The following is a 20,369-nucleotide window of genomic DNA, read 5'->3' on the forward strand; positions in this document are numbered from 1 at the left end:
GTAATTGCACCACAATAGAAAGTGGTCCTTTACAAAGCTACTGACCATTAGAAAAGGCAATGGATTACTCTATCTTCAGCTATACAGATCACAAATCAATTACCACAAGGCTCACACTACATGGATGAGCATGAAATCATAGTTTCAACAAGCACCAGGAACAGATACACCCATCTATTGTGCACAATATGCAAACCCCACCATGCTTTTGTCACTTCTGAATGACATCTGACTCTTCCGTAACATCCACTGCCTCCATATAGGTTTAGGCTAGCACACTTTAACACCCCTATGTGCCCAGTGTAATACAGCTACCCACTACAGTCATCAAAACTCACTTGTGCTTGACCAGCCATTTCAATACCAGCATCAAGGAACTCATCGAAGTCATCACTGAACTTTCCGGAAGCTGCAGCCAACTCTCCGCTTTGGCCCCGGGTAGCATGAACCACTTCCCCTGCCGATTGGTTCAGGTCGGCTGCAGCCTGGTTTAGTTCACTTTGGGCTTCTTGGAAAGATTTAGAACTTGGAGGCAGCTTCAAGAGAAGAAGAGATGTGTCTTAGTGACCACAGAGACCAGTCATTCAGACTAGCCCTTAATTGCGCAGTTCAACAATTCAAAACATTCAAGTAATGAAAGTGTGATCTTTGAATCTGACAATAATACTCTGCATAGATTCCATCGACAAAAGGGACCACTATGATCATCCAGCTTGACATCCAGTACCTGGATTGTTAGGATTTCTTTTATTTCAGAGATGGGCCCGAATCATAATCCTGTGCAACCACCATTATGCTGGCTGGGCTGACTGCAGGTACTAAACTCTAAACGTCTTGCTCCAAAGTGCAGGACTCTACCAGTTGAGCTCAAAGTAGGCAGTCCATTAGCCAGGAGGAAAAGCAGCTATCTTCAGGCTCAGTCACAGAAGGGAACAGACCCTCGTCAGTGTTACTCCCAGATCCAGCAGCCCCTAAAACTTCAGGATTGTTCAATATTGTTCTGATTTTGGGGGATCAAATCCATTTCTGCTTTAGATATTGGTGAGTTAGGGTCAAGTAATTGATCCCCATCTCAGAGGCGACATGGAAATACTCTGATTTGTCCTTTCATTCTAAAATACTAGCAGTTGTAAACTAGGCACAAACTTTGGAGGCTCCAGTATTCCAAGGCATTATCCACTCGCCAAAGAAGCTTCACAGAATGGATTTACAGTAACTGTACTGAAGAAGAGCTCTGGGTAAGCTCAGAAGCTTCTCTCTTCCACCAACAGAAGTTGGTCCAATAAAAGATATTACCTCTCCCACCTTATCTCTAATATCCTGGGACCAACACGGCTACAACACTGAATATTACAGTAACTGTGTTAGTATTAAATTGATCCTAATTGTGTGTGAGGCCTGAATTGACTATTGCATTCATGAAAGTACTTGATTGATTGTACCTGAAAGCGCAATCCTCCATTAACCTGTGGAACTAGTAGTGGAAGAATAAACTTGACTAAACTACACAACACGCATATGCCCCGGGCAAGTTACAACTTTTGTCAGCTATTAATGACATTCAGGGAGGGAAATAGGAACATGACTTGTCATTTCATTTAAACAGATTCACCACAGATTTTTAGAAGGGATGCAACAGAAAAATAGTGACATTCTGATACAAAGTATCAGAAGGGAATATCCCCAGGTTGCAGGGATCATGGTCCTTACACTGACTCAAAAGGATCACTTCTAGGAAGAAAACAAATTGTATGTTTCAAGTGTCCACATCCATTCAAACATTGGTCCCTCTGCTGAGACTAAAACAAAGGAGCAAATGTTAACTTAGGCAGTGTTAACAATCTTTACAAGTCATAAACACAGAGACATCCCCAAAATCAACAGAAAAGCAGTTCAGGATAAAAAATGGCTACTATACAAGACTGACTTGTAATCTAGAATACACTGGCTATTCAAGAATTTAAAGAATTTAAAATGTGAGGAACCCAACCCAGATTTTTACTTCTGAAACACCATTTAACATCTAAGGTTTCTCACCGAATCAACAAGCAATTTCTTGCTGGATTCTCCAATGTTCTTCAAGGCCACATCAACATCCTTTTGTCCAGGCAGACAATTCACGCAGTTATTTAATGAGTGAGACACTGCTTTGGCCACCTGGAAATATACATATAGGCACAGGCAAAACAAAGAAGAAATCCCAATGAGGAATAAGGTCCTATATCACAATAAAATCTAGCTAAAAGGCAGTGTGTTTTGGAATGTCTAAATCCTAATCCTGGTTTAACAATGACTCCTCCTCTAAGGCGAGTCACTTAACCTCTTTTTCTCAGTTTCCCCATCTACAGGGGAAACTAGCCAACTAACCGGGTACTAGTTACAGAAAAGCTTTAAGTATTATTGTTCACACAGGCCTGCAGCAAGGTCACTTATGAGGAAAGGAGCAAATGGGGCAGTTTGCCCTGGGCACCCTTTTTCAGAGTGCCCCAAACCAAACGGCATTGCAACCTGGTGTGCAGGGTTGCAGTGCCACACAGGTTTAGCCTGGGAGACACTGAGATCCCACATGCTGAGTTGCAACGCCACTCACTGAAATCCTACCCCGCCCCAATGGGGGGGCTGCTGGGCCAAACCTAAGTGGATTTCCGACCCTTCATGACAGGTCATGACACCGAGGTGTGGAGCCAGGGCCAGCACTGTGGGACAGGAGTCAAGCTGCTGCAGTGGGGTGAGAATGGTGCAGGATCACTCTCCACCCACCCACCCCTTGCCACCCTGCAGTAATATTTCGGAAGGGTGGAGGGCCTCACTTTCAGATATTTCCCCAGATTCCCAGAAACCTCTGTGCAGCCCTGGCCTCAAGGCACTATTACTTAAAACATGTCTCTCACATTTTGATTTAAAAATAGTCAAACTCCCTCAATCAACAGAAAAAGGACCTTTTGTTCCGATAACACAACATGAGATCCAGTAATGCTGGATCCAGAAACAAGACTTGTTTAGAAAAACAGATGCATTACAAACACTGAAAGTTGACTCAGGACCCTTCATTTGCGAACATCAAATTTAATTACTTTTTCTACTTCACTACCAAGAGTATACTGCCCGAATAAGGCATGGGTTAAAGGCCTTATTCACATGCAGTAAGGTACAGCAGGCACATCACTGCGTCTCTTAAAAAGAAGCCTTTGTAAAGAGAATTACATTAACTGCCTGTCTCCCAGAGGTGCCTAGAATATTACATTCCAGCACTGGCTATATTATTAGTGCCTTAAGCTAAACATTCTGAAGTCACTCTGCACTTTTTGTACAGCAGGTGCACTAGGCCAGGTTGCAACTTACCTGAGCTAACCTCTGCTGACTTTCTGCATCCCCAGGTGCAACCAGAGCCTGTTTTGCTTCCTGAATAAGCATAGCAGAGCCTTCCATGACGTCCCTTGCAGAATCTAACATTGCATGCGCTGCCATTGGGTCAGTGGTGGATGCTGAAACGCCTCGTGCTGCCTGAGCCAAAGTCTTCAGAGCTTGAGCTGTCTCCCTGGCAGCAACCCCTAAATTCAGATTTCATGAAATACTCGGTTAGTATCCTCTAAGGCGCAATCTGTATTCTTTTATGGCAGCTGAATTGCAAGGTAATGACCCCCCTTCTGCAGAACATTGCAAACATTTTAAAATTAGAGTGTTTCAGATGTGAACATGTTTGAGAAATGCCCACAGCAAAGCCATAAAATCAATATTGTACCCACAAGAGCATATTTCAGGGTGGTTCTGAATCACCAAACATCTTTTCTTATGGAGTGAGAAGAAAAATTTAACAGTTTCAAGTTACTTCCAATTTATCTCGTGAAAAAGTACAAGTCTTAGCTACCAGCGATAAGTTCAAAAAAAGACGAAATGACTGAGGAGTCTAAATCCTATTGGCTTTCAAGGAGACTTAGGGCCCTGAGAGTCTAAGTCTCTGTGGAAAATGGGACTTTGGCTTTTGAAATTTTCACCAGCGCTGGACAGGGCACAAGCTGAAATTCAAGTATAAAAGCTACATAGAGGCTTACAAGGAGTAAGCAGCACAGTAGCGTAACTTAGTTTCATCATGCAGACGGTCATATTGCAGACCTATGAAAACTGGCTTGTGTAGCCTGTCTGACCTAGACTCTCAATATGTTCACAGTCATGTTGCCAAGACCAGTGACCATGGAAGGAGTGGAAGAATGTAGCTATCTTGTGTTTAAGTCAGCCCTTATCGAAATGCTACACGGTACCCTGAAGTCTTAAATGATCTTTATTAGCCCCCAGAGTAATAGACGTAAAATCATTGTCTACACAGCAATGAACTGCATAACAACGTGCTCCATTTATGTAGGTGTCTTTTTCAGTTATAGCACAGAGGTTAACTATGTCATTCCTACAACAAAAATACTACGAAAAGGTTCCCATTCGCTGCACCAGCCTGCTTTGTTACATCACTTGCTTTCCAATCTATAAATATTTAGACACTTACACAGCTGGGATGTAGTTTCACAACCTAATGAATACAAATTACATGACTACCAATTTAACGTTAACATGCTCAGTTCTACAATTGCAGAAGTAAATAAGGGTTAATTCTATGCAGTGATAGGGTTTGCTACTATTTCTAGTTTCTATCCATCTCTTCAGTGACCTGCAATACAAATTTTGCCTTTGCCTATTTCTTACTTATGAGCCACAAATAACTCCTTAACTCTTCCCAGAAAAATCCTCTTTTCTTCTACATTAGAAGCATCAGGTTCTGAATTCTTTTTTCTTTCACTGTTTACTTCGTACTGGAATGGGAGTCAGGAGCACTGCCTTCTAATCCCAGATTATCCACCCACCTGTTTTATGACCATGTGTGAGTCACTTCACCTTTCTATGGCACCATTCCCCTTCCCATAATTATTCTGATTTGTTCATTTAACCTTTGACCTCCTCAGGGCAGAGACTTTCACAGCACACAGATCAATAACAAGGTCCTGATCACACTGAGCCTAAGAGGCAGCTACTGTCAGTCCCAATAAAAGGGAGAATGACGAAGATGAGTTTTAATATTTATGGCTCCAACCTGGTCCTTTAAAGATCATGCCCAAGTCCTCCAGGAGGCAAGTCAATACCTGAAATGTCTAATATAACAGCCATGCAGATTGATAAAAGGGGGGAGTCATCCTCACGTATCATAAAGCAACAATAAAAAAATGCCTGATTGTTCAGTCTTCATTTGGGGGCAGTGAGTTTCAGTCAAACAAAACAAGGGACACTTGCAAATGAACTGAAGGACAAATATGAACTGCAGTGGCTGTGCCACCAGTGGAATATAAAATTAGGTTTAACACTACCCAAGTGCTATGCAGTAAACAACAAAACACCCCCCACCAAACACCTCAGCATTTGTTCAAGCACAAAAAGATCCTCATATTACCAAAGTTGGTATTAGATAGAAAGTACAGGAACAGATACTGAAAAGTACTTTCAGCTATATAGGAATGCATTACCGGATAGCATTTTCTAACCTAACAGCTATCTCATTGCTTGATTTTAAAAGAGCTATTAGATTTCAGCTTCAAGTGTCAAGACTTTTGAATTTTGATTGGACATCTGACACTGACTACTGTATAACTATGTAATAAAAATGTGTGCCCTCTTAATCCAATTATATCCAGTTCAAATGAAAGCAACTGACATCTGTGTAGTCTTGATCCACTTACATCAAATGAAAAAATAATTGCCATAATGCTTATCAGTAAAATTTAAAAAATATCCCACTGCAGCATTAACATCTACTTAAAGAATTTTAAGGACTAATATTTCACATCCATTTAAATGTATGCATCTTTTTCCAAAACAGAAATGTTAATACTTTTTAGAAACAGACCTTTCAGTCCCTAAAATAATGCACACAAAACGTGAGTTGGAGTAACTGTGGAAAACCACATATGGAAAGATTGTGCGTCCATGTCGTCCACTGGCTTTATCCCTTACTATGCAAATCCGATGCATGAATTAGAGATGCTAACTTCATGATACACGTAAATTCAGAACATGCAGTAAGGGGTGCAACATTTTAACCAACACATCTTGGGTGTGTTTTGGACCACAGAACATAAAAAACCCAAGTGCTTTCACCTATTCAATACACACATGGCTGCATTTTCAGCTTAATTGGGTTCTCACAACACTAACCTCTAAAACACATGGTGTTTAATTGTACATTGAAGAGCTATCTCCTCCACAAAAAAAGATTTGGATTGCACTTTTTTAATTAACAGAAGCCCCAACCTATATTGAATATACACAGATAGACAGCAGCCTCCGCAACCTGATATCTCCTTTTATAAAATGTCTTATTTTCGTTCACCATTTCCAGTAACAGTACCTGTGTAGTGCTCATTGCCTTGAGCAGCGCAAGTCAACAGCTGGGCCATTGATGAACCAACAGCTTTGGAAGTACTGCCAAGGTCCTGCGCACATTTTTCCAGCTGTGAAAATATTCAAGAGGTAACAGTCTTTGTTTAAACTGAATTAAAATAAATTCTCCTTCCAAGAGCAATGGAAAGATTTCCTATCCCCTACCTCCCAACTAGCATCCACCTCAGCTACTGAAACCTACACCTTGCTGCCCTGCATTAGTGAGTCTCAGACCCTAAATAGCATATTTTCATTGTACAAGTTGAATAAAATGAAGGTAGAAATAGCATGCACAATGAGAAGGAAATTTTAGTTCTGATAATTAGCAATATAAGTAATGACATTTGTTTTTTTAAGAACATATTTTGCTCTCTAAGCTTAATTGGGTTAATCTCTCCAAGGTAAAAAAACAAACGAACAAACTTAAAAACAAGAAATGAGCTCATGTATTTTTCATTACAATGCACTGGCTAAACAAAGGAAAGAAAGACCTTAAAAATCTTTCTTACAGCATCCTTAAAAGCTGAATTTTTTTTCCTCAGTACTCTAGGGAAGAAGGCCCTGTCTCCAATAGTTATTTCAGTCAGAGGATAGGCTTCTTACTGGCATAAAGATGTTTCATGGTGTCAGAGGTGCTGGAACAAATTGTATAGTGGGGGTGCTCAGAGCTATTGAACCAAACTGTAAACCCTGTATATGATGGAAACAACTTCAAGCCAAGGTCTGCAGCAGCACTCCCAGCACGTGTTGGGGATAGGCTGACCAGATAGCAAGTGTCAAAAATCAGGATAGGAGGTGGGGGGGGGGGGGGAGGGAATAGGTGCTTATGTGAAAAAAAGACCCAAAAATCAGGACCGTCCCTATAAAATTGGGACATCTGGTCACCCTAGTTGGGGATGGATTTTGGAAGAATATCTATGTAAAATGCCATTGGAATGAGTATCAGCCAATCATGTGACTCCTTTTACCAATGATACCTTAAAACTGAATTTTAACAACAGCTCTCTCAAGTTATGGGACAGAATTCTTAAATGAGGACCAGGCTAAGCCTCTGCTGCCCCACCATTTACCGTTTCTCCTGGGAGTGGTTTTAACTGTCCATCTACAGCGGCCATCTTTGCATCTTGCAGTTCATTTCTGAGTGTTTGGACTGTGTTCAAAGCAGAGTCAATTTCCATAGGGCCACATGCTTCATGAGCCTATCCAGAAAATAGACAAACAGAAACGGTTAGTATCATTAAGCAACTGTCCTACCACCAAAAATGGGAATTCATATCTCTCATCTTGGCATGTTGTACATCTTGGATACAAAACTACTGCACAACATACTTAGCTTGCCAACAAAGAAATTCATTGTCCAGAGCCACAAAGGGAAGTGAGACATATTTAGCACCGTTCAATTTCATTTTACGTGATTAACTCACAATCAATAGAGTTAAAAGAAAAGCAATGAATACAGACTTCCAAATGACATTTCCCACTGCACACAAGCTTTTACAAAATCAGGTGTTGTAAGCCACAGTTAACCTCTAACTGCTCAAAAGGGATATTGACCCACCTTTTGGGAGGCAGTTCTTAGCTCAGCTAAGCTCGTTGCAAGGTTCTTGGCACACTGACTTAGCTGCATTGCTGCGGCTTGGTCACTTACAGTAGGTACTGCAGCTTTGGCTGACGCCACCATCTTACTTCCAGGCTATTTAGAGATTAGAGAAGAATGTGTTGTGATTCATCAGCTCACGCCTATGACCTTGTATAAATGCTTCAACTATGAAACTAGGTCTAGAACTGACAAAACAGGTCACTACGTTTTTCCATTACCATTGTTTAGGCTAGCAGCCACCTAAATAGGAACACTGACGAATAGGACCACTGCAAATGCATCCAATTTTACCTATGCTTTGTCCCTATCCAATCCCGATTTGTGTATTCACACGCTGTGCCTTGTCATAATCCTGAGCAGTGGGATCTCTGCAGCAGACACGTCTTTGCTTTATTTATTTGTACAATGCCTAGCTCAATGCCTGACTGGAGCCTCTAAGTGGCTCCTGTAATATAAACAAATAAATAAATAAAATAAAAGAAAATAAAATAAAATAAATGGGAGTTTAAATATTTAAACAGAACAGTTTACCATTTTGTACATGTTTACACAGACATGCATGGACAATATACATGGTACATTTGTAATTTCTTGCAACATTTCTGAAGATTTAATGTTTTTCTTCTCAATATTAGTAAACAGAAAAAAAATCAGTCAAGTAATAATCCAGCACAGGATCTGTGGATAACACATCTTGCTTACCTTCCAATACTGTACTATGTCATCTCCATGGTCTCCAATACTTAAACAGACGAGGAGAGTAGTCCTAGTGACTTCAATGGGACCACATGGGAGAGCAACCCTGACAGGGTGCTCCAATGCTGCAGGGAGTACCTTAATGACAAATTAGGCAGAACAGAAAGGGGTAATTGCCCTAATTAAATCATGGCAGGTCAGGTGAGGCTGATTAGGTCTGGCGCTAATCAGGCCAAGCACAGAAAATAACAGCTCCTGAGCTTGACTGGAGGCAGTTTTAACACAGGAAGCTGGTGGACTCGACTTGTCGTTTTGGGCTTTGTGCTTTGGAATGTCTTCAGGGAGGAAAAATAAAATGCGTCTCTCTCAAAAGAGAAAAGCACCTGTAATTTTTGCTTTTATGCAAGCCAGACCACAGCTCGAGACAGTCCTGTGACAGCAACATAAGTAGAATTAGGGTATGTCTACACTACAAAATTAGGTTGAATTTATTGAAGTCGGTTTTGTAGAAAGGGTTTTCATACAGTCGAATGTGTGTGTCTCCACACAAATGCTCTAAGTGCATGTAGTCGGCGGAGTGTGTCCACAGTACCAAGGCAACCGTCGACTTCCGGAGCGTTGCACTGTGGGTAGCTATCCCACAGTTCCCGCAGTCTCCACCACCCATTTGAATTCTGGGTAGAAATCCCAGTGCCTGATGGGGCTAAAACATTGTCGCGGGTGGTTCTGGGTACGTATCATCAGGCCCCTGTTCCCTCCCTCACTCCGTGAAAGCAAGGGCAGACAATCGTTTTGCGTCTTTTTTCTTGAGTTACCTATGCAGACGCCATACCACAGCAAGCATGGAGCCCACTCAGCTAACCGTCACCGTATGTCTCCTGGGTGCTGGCAGACGTGGTATTGCATTGCTATACAGCAGCAGTTTATTGCCTTTTGGCAGCAGACAGTGCAGTATGACTGGTAGCTGTTGTTGACGTAGTCCTGGGTGCTCTTTTAACCGGGCGCCTGGGCAAACGTGGGAGTGACTCAGCCAGGTCATTTCCCTTGTTTCGTCTCATGGAGATTGAGTCTTACCGGCAGTGCACTGTCTTTTAATCTGCAGCTAGTAGAAGACGATGGCCAGTAGTCATACTGCACCGTCTTCTGCCGAGCACCCAGGAGGTGTCGATGGTTAGCGATCGTATTGCACAGACTGCTGCCAGCAAGATGTATAAAGTGGCTCAAAACAAGAAATAGACCAGATTTGTTTTATATTCATTTTCTCCTTCCTCCCTCTGTGAAATCAATGGCCTGCTAAAACCCAGTTTTGAGTTCTATCCTTGAGGGGGCTATTCAATTTTTCACAAAGCCACCTCCTTTGTTGATTTTAATTCATGTAAGCCAACCCTGTAAGCCATGTCATCAGTCGCCCCTCCCTCCGTCAGGGCAACGGCAGACAATCGTTCCGCGCCTTTTTTCTGTGTAGACATCATACCATGGCAAGCATGTAGCCCGCTCTGATCACTTTGGCAATTAGGCGCACATTAAACACCACATGCATTATCCAGCGGTATATGCAGCACCAGAACTTGGCAAAGCGAAACCGGGCGAGTAGGCGACATCAGCGCAGTGAGGAGAGTGATGAGGACATGGACACAGACTTCTCTCAAAGCACTGGCCCTGCCAATGTAGGCATCATGGTGCTAATGGTGCAGGGTCATGCGGTGGAATGTCGATTCTGGGCCCGGGAAACAAGCACAGTCTGGTAGGACTGCATAGTGTTGCAGGTCTGGGACGATTCCCAGTGGCTGCGAAAGTTTCGTATGCGTAAGGGCACTTTCATGGAACTTTGTGACTTGCTTTTCCCTGCCCTGAGGCGCAAGAATACCAAGATGAGAGCAGCACTCACAGTTGAGAAGTGAGTGGCAATAGCCCTGTGGAAGCTTGTAACGCTAGACAGCTACCGGTCAGTCGGGAATCAATTTGGAGTGGGCAAATCTACTGTGGGGGCTGCTGTGATGCAAGTAGCCAACACAATCAAAGATCTGCTGATATCAAGGGTAGTGACCCTGGGAAATGTGCAGGTCATAGTGGATGGCTTTGCTGCAATGGGATTCCCTAATTGTGGTGGGGCCATAGATGGAACTCATATCCCTATCTTGGCACCGGAGCACCAAGCCGGCGAGTACATAAACCGCAAGGGGTACTTTTCAATAGTGCTGCAAGCACTGGTGGATCACAAGGGACATTTCACCAACATCAACTTGGGATGGCCGGGAAAGGTACATGACGCTCGCATCTTCAGAAACTCTGGTCTGTTTCAACAGCTGCAGGAAGGGACTTTCTTCCCAGACCAGAAAATAACCGTTGGGGATGTTGAAATGCCTATAGTTATCCTTGGGGACCCAGCCTACCCCTTAATGCCATGGCTCATGAAGCCATACCCAGGCAGTCTGGACAGTAGTCAGGAGCTGTTCAACTACAGGCTGAGCAAGTGCAGAATGGTGGTAGAATGTGCATTTGGACGTTTAAAAGCATGCTGGCGCAGTTTACTGACTCAGTTAGACCTCAGCAAAACCAATATTCCCACTGTTATGACTGCTTGCTATGCGCTCCACAATATCTGTGAGAGTAAGGGGGAGACATTTATGGCGGGGTGGGAGGTTGAGGCAAATCGCCTGGCTGCTGGTTATGCACAGCCAGACACCAGGGTGGTTAGAAGAGCACAGGAGGGTGCGGTGCGCATCAGAGAAGCTTTGAAAACCAGTTTCATGACTGGCCAGGCTACAGTGTGAAAGTTCAGTTAGGTTCTCCTTGATGAAACCCCCCGCCCCTTGGTTCACTCTACTTCCCTGTAAGCTAACCACCCTCCCCTCCTCCCTTCGATCACCGTTTCAAAGGCAATAAAATCATTGTTGCTTCACATTCATGCATTCTTTATTAATTCATCACACAAATAAGGGGATAACTACCAAGGTAGCCCAGGAGGGGTGGTGGAGGAGGGAAGGACAAGGCCACACAGCACTTTAGAAGTTTAAAACTTATTGAATGCCAGCCTTCTGTTGCTTGGGCAATCCTCTGGGGTGGAGTGGCTGGCTGGCCAGAGGCCCCCCCACCGTGTTCTTGGGCGTCTGGGTGAGGAGGCTATGGAACTTGGGGAGGAGGGCGGTTGGTTACACAGGGGCTGTAGCAGCCGTCTGTGCTCTTCCTGCCTTTCCTGCAGCTCAACCTACGCTGGAGCATATTAGTTTGATCCTCCAGCAGCCTCAGCATTGAATCCTGCCTCCTCTCATCACGCTGCCGCCACCTTTCAGCTTCAGCCCACCACCGCTCCTCCCGGTCATTTTGTGCTTTCCTGCACTCTGACATCGTCTGGCATTCGTCTGTGCTCTGTCAGTGTGGGAGGACAGCATGAGCTCAGAGAACATTTCATTGCGAGTGCGGTTTTTTTGCCTTGTAATCTTCGCTACCCTCTGGGAAGGAGAAGATCCTGTGATCCTTGAAATGCATGCAGCTGGTGGAGAAAAAAAAAAAGGAACAGTGGTATTGAAAAAGACTACTGTATAGAACAATGGGTACACTCTTTCACGGTAAACCTTGCTGTTAACATTACATACATAGCACATGTGCTTTTGTTACAAGGTCGCATTTTGCCTCCCAGCCAGCGTGTGGCTAGCCCCTCCCTCTCCCCCCTCCCTGTGGCTAACAGCGGGGAACATTTCTGTTCAGCCACAGGCAAAGCCCAGCAGGAACAGGCACCTCTAAACGTCCCCTTAAGAAAAGCACCTTATTTCAACCAGGTGACCATGAATGATATCACTCTCCTGAGGATAACACAGAGAGATAAAGAATGGATGTTGTTTGAACGCCAGCAAACATACACTGCAATGCTTTGTTCTACAATGATTCCCGAGTACGTGCTACTGGCCTGGAGTCGTAAAGTGTCCTACCATGGTGGATCGAATAAGTCTGCCCGCCCCAGAAACCTTTTGCAAAGGCTTTGGGAGTATATCCAGGAGAGCCACGAATGCCAGGGCAAATTAATCGTTAAACATGCTGGCTTTTAAACCATGTATAGTATTTTAAAAGGTACACTCACCAGAGGTCCCTTCTCCGCCTGGCGGGTCCGGGAGGCAGCACTGGGCGGGTTCGGGGGGTATTGGCTCCAGGTCCAGGGTGAGAAACAGTTCCTGGCTGTCGGGAAAACTGATTTCTCTGCTTGCTTGTTGTGAGCTATCTCATTATCATCATCATCATCCTCGTCCCCAAAACCTACTTCCGTGTTGCCTCCATCTCCATTGAAGGAGTCAAACAACACGGCTGGGGTAGTGGTGGCTGAACCCCCTAAAATGGCATGCAGCTCAACATAGAAGCGGCATGTTTTGGGCTTTGACCCGGAGCGGCCGTTCGCCTCTCTGGTTTTCTGGTAGGCTTGCCTCAGCTCCTTAAGTTTCACGCGGCACTGCTTCGGGTTCCTGTTATGGCCTCTGTCCTTCATGCCCTGGGAGATTTTGACAAATGTTTTGGCATTTCGAAAACTGGAACATAGTTCTGATAGCACGGATTCCTCTCCCCATACAGCGATCAGATCCCGTACCTCCCGTTCAGTCCATGCTGCAGCTCTTTTGCGATTCTGGGACTCCATCATTGTCACCTCTGCTGATGAGCTCTGCATGGTCGCCTACAGCTTGCCATGTTGGCCAAACAGGAAAGTGAAATTCAAAAATTCGCAGGCCTTTTCCTGTCTACCTGACCAGTGCATCTGAGTTGAGAGTGCTGTCCAGAGCGGTCACAATGGAGCACTGTGGGATAGCTCCCGGAGGCCAATACCATCTAATTGCATCCACAGTACCCCAAATTTGACCCAGCAAGGCCGATTTCAGCGCTAATCCCCTTGTCGGGGGTGGAGTAAGGAAATCGATTTTAAGAGCCCTTTAACTTGAAAAAAAGGGCTTCGTCGTGTGGATGGGTGCAGGGTTAAATTGATTTAACGCTGCTAAATTTGACCTCAACTCCTAGTGTAGACCAGGGCTTAGATTTAATGCCTTATTTCACTTTTAATACCCCACCAAGAGTAGTGGCCACTGACAAGATTCACTTCTTCTCCATAAAACAGAAGGGAGTGCCTGGCAAATCTGAAAAATTTATAGTGCACATTAATGCTAAAATTTCAGTATACAGAGCTTTCTGATGTTATTTTAACTGCCAATAATAGTTCCAACATTTATCTTGAAGCAACAGCTGGCCCTTTGTTATTAACACCCTTTATCTTTTGTTCTGTGTGTGGAAAGAAGCATAGACTATTGCTCATCACCTGGGTTCTCCTCAAAATCGTGGTCACGTTAGATCACCTCTGTGTCTCAGAAAGCCACCTGAAAAGCAGGGGAGATACTTCCCCCTCCTCATAAAGGGCTTGAGAACTCCAGATGAACCACAGTGGCTGAATCTAAACTAAGGAACTGTACAATGATGGTACTTCCAACTCCAGCAGAATGTGTAATAACTCTAGTTTAGGCAAGGTTCCAGACACTCATGGCATTTTCACTGCCTTGCCAACTGAGCCTCCTTTTCAGTAGCCAGTCTCAGCACAAAGTGTATCACATTTTCACACTTTCAAGGAAAGCTGAACAGACAGTAGCCTGTGCTACCTGTGGCTCAAACTTGGGGGCAGTTGTGGCATTACCTACTGCCCCAGTGACAAACTAAGTTCTCGTCACCACAATCAATGACTTAACATAGAGTTCTCAATGTGACATACAATTTTCTGACTCCACAAAGTGAAGATGACAATTCAAGACCCACAAGGTGCTCTTCAGGGAAAAAAAAATCTATTGCATTTCTTTGATTCAGTTTACCTGAAGGAAGTTCTGGCTGGAATTTATCAGAGCAAGCTGAGCACTGAGGTCTTCTGCCTGGGCCTGGCTTCCCCTCACACCCTGCACCAGCTGAGGAATGTGGTCAGCAACATTCTGTCAGCAACAAAGCAGAAAGTTTTAATTGTTAAATTTAAAAAAAACTCATTCAGTACTAAAGAAACCTATGGAAGGGACCTATAGAATTTAATAGGGATGATACCAATATGATTCTGTAGACGATAGTTAGGGTTCCACAGAACTTAATAAATCGGAGATTGACTGTTTAGGAGAGTTCCTACAGTATTTGGAGAACTTGACTCTTCCTATAGAATTCTATAAGTTAGTTTATAAAGGAAGGTTAAGACTTTTCTGTAATAAAAAATGGTTTAGCAGAGATGTTTTCACTGACTCAGGAATGTTTTATTCTGGACATTAAAACTACTGTTGTACATTCTAAATTGCTTAGGTGTATAGATCTTTAAAGCACTCCTCTTGCTTCAAGAAAACTTTAACTCTCTCCTTTGGTACTCAGCTTACTTTTATCTGACTTCCAATAAGATGTTTATAGTATGGTTGTAATGTTCTGAAAATGCATATTGTTAAAAATGTATTCTCACCCCTATTCAAATGTCAACTCATGTTCACATGATTTATCCACAATACAGTCTCCAAAAATGTTTTCCTGAAGTTCCTACTCTACTTCAGAAAAAAACTTCAAAAGAGAATTTTATCTGCTGTATAATAGATCAATGTCAAAGCTAAACTTGAATGAACAGCAGTCAACACATAGGACAAACTGCCTTTTGCATTTCTATTGAAAAAAATATCAACTACCTATCGGACAACTTTCATATGCCCCGCCCTTTGAGATATATTCAAGCTACTTCTTTTATTTACCAAATTTTCAAAAACTGTAACGTGGAAGGTAACATACTTAACAGCCAATTGCTAAGTGTTAATGTCTTTTTCTGGGATCTTTGGCTTCAAAATGTATGTCTATTATAGTGGCTGTGTTCCTGACTTCTGCATAGCTTCTCTCAGTAGAAGAATAGGCTCTTTTGCACTCCACTTTATTACTTATTTCTCTAGAGACCTTGAAGCAACATTATTCACAAGCACAAATTAGTCTGTCAGCTATAGCTAAACCACAAAAGAACAGTCTCTTGTCAAGTGATTTACTCTGCGCTCTGGCTTACAATCAGGAAAATGTAAGGGCGTCTCCCTGTGCTTACCTCTGGCATGTCTCAGCTCTGTGCTCTCAGCAACTTACTTGTCACTGAAGCTGGAACCCCATAACCCAACACTATGGTCTAATTAGGGCACAGACTACATGCAGGTTGACCAAGTGAACCTGGGTCACAGTATCAAGCTGCTATCCATGTTGTCTTGGTACACTAGGGAAGGATTTAATGTCATTACACCACAAGCCACTAGCCTTGCTTTATAGTGTGTTAAAGTAGAGCACTCAAATATTTCACTAGTAGCAGTCACCCCAGTCTAGTTTCATTACTCTTCATCGTTTCCATATCATCTCTGGTGAACGTGGTGCTTTACACATGTGTAGAAGGTCAGTCCCTGCTCAAGTTGATTACCATCTAAATTAGACAAGTCAGGTCCATGGACCAAGGAAAGGGAAGGAAACAGTAAAAATAAATAGGAAGGAAAGTACTGCTCATGGGCAGCTGCACTCTGCACTGCGACACGACCTCCTTACCTGCATTGGAGCACCCCCGGAGCACACAGACACATACATTCCCTTCCCACCTGTACAAAATTCACTGGATACCAACTCTGACCATAAAGACCAGTCTGCCAGTTGGCTTACATGACGCCATGCAACCACTTATCTGGCATGAACTTAAATCTCTTGTAATGCACAGCAGAAAAGCACAAGTTGACAGCCAGAAGCGATAATTCCTCATATTCATGAGATCTGTGTAAGAATTTCCACCCCACAGTACACCACACAAACCTCTCCTGAACAGCCTTCAGGGAGGCGATGTTCAGGTATTGTGATTAGAAGCCACACTCAGTTCAAGAAGCATGACACAGATACCAGTTACTTATAGGGTCGAAGATCTTTACTTCTGCTGTGTCAAGTGATGCTGGGGGCACAGCTAACAAACACTAGCCACTGAATATGAGTGTTACACCTAATTCGACTGGTCACTACCAAAGGGACAATGTCTCCTATTTCCCTAGGCAGGATCAATTAAGACCTTAAACAAAAAAGAGGTAAGGCCCAATTATGTTGCAGTAGGCTTTGTATCTGTCCTCTGAGTACTACACTACTTTAAAGCAATGCTCCATAGACAGCTCTGGAAAAGCAGACAGACTCTGAAGGCAGTTCACCATGGGGTGGTTCCTATACAGTGAACTGGCTGTGAAGGCTTCCTGTCACTTCACTACACTTTCAGTGCATAATTGCAAGGCAAGCACTAAGTAATCCAGTTTATAACCAAATCTAACATCTCTCTGCCTGAAGTACTCTACATGTAGGGTATTGCTGATTTATCTGAAGCATACATCCCAAGAAATATGCCACATTTGCAGCAGGTTTGCATTTTGGAGATACTTGCAAAAATATTCACATCCGCCCATCCTCTGTAATAGGTACTGCCTAAACATTTGTAAAAGGCATCTACCTTAGACAAGGCACACTGCTGTCTTGCACACATTCTAAAACATTTCCCTGATTTTAACAGATAACTAACAACAAAACAGTGGACAACAAAACAGGGGAAAAGCATTCTTAGAAGTATATGCAGTGTTATATTTGGTACAGCGACAGAACAAGAATCAAATGCTTTGGAGTCAGACTGACACAGGCCACTTAAGAATTTCTGTCCACAGGCACAAAGTGATTAAATCAAGGGAGGTGAATTTCAGTTTCCAAAGTTACCTGTGTTAAGAGGGACACCCACTACAGATCATCTGCCAAGTGACTGCTTCCTCTATTAGGAAATCTTACCTTGCAGCTCTGGACGAGTTGCTGGTGGGCTACTGTGTTCTTGTTGGAAACGGCTGCATTCTGAGAAGCTGCAATTGTCTGAGTGGCAGCAGCTGCTGCCTGTTTAGCTGCAAACTTTAAAGTGGGGGAAAAACAGTTAGAAGGCTGAACTGGTATAAGCTTGGGTAATGTAGAGAACACAACAGACAAACTAGGTATTATTGCATCTGTTAGTCTTTCATCACAAAAAAATTAGGAATACCGAAGAGCTATTGTTAAAATAGCCTACAGCATAATGACAGGCTGCTGAATGAGATGTGAAGACCCACAGCAATCTAAAGCAGGGGTTCTCAACCTTTTTCTTTCTGAGGTCCCCACGACATGCTAAAAAAATCTCCATGGCCCACCTGTGCCATAGCTGTTTTTCTCCATATAAAAGCAAGGGCCAGTTAGTAAGCAGGGCAATTGCCATGGGCCTCATTGCACAGGGGCGACCGCAAAGCTAAATTGCTCAGGCTTTGGTTACAGCCCTGAGTGGCGGGGCTTGGGGACCCGGGCTTTCAGCCCCATGCTGTGGGGCTTCAGCTTTCTGTCCTGGGTCCCAGCAAATCTAATGCTGGTTCTGCTTGGTGGAGCCCCTGAAACTTTTTGTAGCCCCCTAGGGGGCCCCAGATCCCTGATCTAAAGCATTAGGAATAAAGTACAGCTGTTTATGTGGATTCAGAAATTCTTTCAAAGGAGCCTCTCCCCTCATCTGTAGCGTTTTAATTAAGACGCAGGTTGAAGTAGTAAGAGTTTCATCTGTTATGTGCAGAAAGTCAACTGCAAGCATTTTGAATTCAACATGGAACTGCAATATGCAAAACACATCAAGGAAACTAGTAATACAAACTGGATTTATATTCCAAAGAAGAACTTGGCACCAAGTTTAAAAACAATGTAGACACATTCGCAAACTAGCTCTCTAGTTTAACCTAAAGTGATGTGTCACTGACATCTTGATTGCTCAATACTCTACTAAATGCTATAGTCGGTTGGCAATAATGAATTGCACCACCACAGAAGAGACCATGCCTATGGAGTGGAACAACTTGCACGGGTTTAGCTCTAGGGATATACAGGTCAATAAAAGGAAAGGAGGGTAAATAGAGCAGTCCACATTGCTACATTAGCAGTCCAAAGAGCAGAATCATGGACCTTGAAAAGCATTCCTCATGGGAGCAAAGGACCAGTTCTACTTGGGACTCCTCAAGGCCAAAAAGGTAAGACACTAAGGTGATCGTATGTGGAAGACATGAAGGGACGAGTTTGCTTGGGTCTAAAAATATAGAGGAAGAACCTGATATCAAATACTAAGAAATCTTATTACTGGTCTCTCTTTACACACCTATCTACCAAAAAATAAAATTCCACCTCTTGCCAAATACATTCCAATATGAACATTATTCTTAACACCATTCCCTAATTAACACACCTAATAATACATCCATCCTTGAACATGAGCTTGTTAGTTCATCTAAACTATTACTGGCACAGATTACTCATATAGGGGAAAGTAGTAAGATATTTCTACAGCAAAAAAAAAAAACCCCTTTATTTTCTAAAATGTTTCTTATAATGTAGCTAAAAAGTTCACTGTAATGCGTCACTGCTTAAATTACTCAAGACTATCTTGTTTTACACTGACATAGTAGTTTTAATACAATACACATCCAGATGAAGATTATCTACTCAGATCTTCCTGTTGGTCTTGTCTTAATCTGCTCGAATCATTTTCAGACTATTGTAAAATCACAGTTGAAAACCAGTAACTAAGAGGGTTTCCCCCTGCCACCTCCAAGTCTTTTGTACATTTAATTTGCAATTGTGAAGGTCAGACTTCTCTAGAAGATTAAAGTAGGCTGAATTTTATCTCCACAGTACAACAAATTGCCTTTTTCCCTTTGCTGCACCTCTGGCTATTATGTATTGCTTCCAACTTCATTTCTGCTCCTTTGCTTCTTTGGGTGGCTTTAGAGTTTAGTTGTGATGCAATCACATGTGTTTTGGGGGCAGTTTAAGCGAAGTGCTGTTGCACATTCTTGTTACAAATCTCAAATAATATTTGGTAAAAAACACAAATCACATGACTACAGAAGATTATTTAAATGGAAATGAAACAGTGAGCACTCTACTGTATTTACCCTGAAGATCATACCACCAAAGTCCTGTTGAACAAAATGGCTGAATGAATATAGCAGTCTCATAATAACAAAAATCCCTCCAGCCTGTTTGTTACTATTACTAAACTATTGCAAGTTGTTAAAACATTTAATATGCAAACTAGTTAATTCACACTATGCTCAGTCTGGATACAGACTAACACGGCTGCTACTCTGAAATCAGACTGGAATGCAACTTTCAACTATGGAGTGCCCCATATTAGCTGTGTTTAGGTCCATTTCTTTTGGGGAATTTGACATTTTTTGTCAAAAGTCTGCATTTATAATTGTTGGAATGTGCTACACAGATACGGGTTTGCATAATTAAAAGAAATGGAAAATAATAGAAACAAGAGAGTTTGGTTACAAACCTCTAATCTGTTGACAATTTTCTTCTTGATGGCATTCTGAGCAGCTGCATTTGTAGCAACCCGTAGTCCCTCTGCTGCTTCCCTCAGTCTCTGCTGCTGGTCTTCATTTTCAGGATTTGCTGCAGCCCCCTGCACAGGAGTTGCGAGTAAAATACAAATCTTCAAAAAATGTCCTTGTCTACATATTAAAATATAAGAGGAATTTAAATCCCATTATCCTCTCTCTGATCAACCTGTTTTCTATGGATTAACGTCACTAAGATGAATTAGAGAAGAAAGTTTCAACGATCATCATGA

The 20,369-nt window shown here is 42.8% G+C and overlaps 1 protein-coding gene across 4 annotated transcripts in view; it reads right to left on the reverse strand.

Annotated features, from left to right (window-relative positions):
* Positions 1-20,369, reverse strand: part of TLN2 (talin 2) — a 352,127-nt gene that overhangs the window by 97,538 nt on the left and 234,220 nt on the right. For all 4 annotated transcript variants that reach the window (XM_038419198.2, XM_038419194.2, XM_038419199.2 and 1 more), the window contains 9 exons: positions 20,073-20,201; positions 17,522-17,635; positions 14,551-14,664; positions 7,979-8,113; positions 7,491-7,619; positions 6,389-6,491; positions 3,343-3,551; positions 2,038-2,157; positions 339-536 (listed from right to left, as the gene is read on the reverse strand). In XM_038419198.2, the coding sequence (XP_038275126.1) occupies positions 339-536; positions 2,038-2,157; positions 3,343-3,551; positions 6,389-6,491; positions 7,491-7,619; positions 7,979-8,113; positions 14,551-14,664; positions 17,522-17,635; positions 20,073-20,201 (1,251 nt within the window). The remainder of the gene's footprint in view (positions 1-338; positions 537-2,037; positions 2,158-3,342; positions 3,552-6,388; positions 6,492-7,490; positions 7,620-7,978; positions 8,114-14,550; positions 14,665-17,521; positions 17,636-20,072; positions 20,202-20,369) is intronic.

This window comes from Dermochelys coriacea, chromosome 10, assembly GCF_009764565.3.
Source record: "Dermochelys coriacea isolate rDerCor1 chromosome 10, rDerCor1.pri.v4, whole genome shotgun sequence".
NCBI classification, from domain to species: Eukaryota; Metazoa; Chordata; order Testudines; family Dermochelyidae; genus Dermochelys; species Dermochelys coriacea.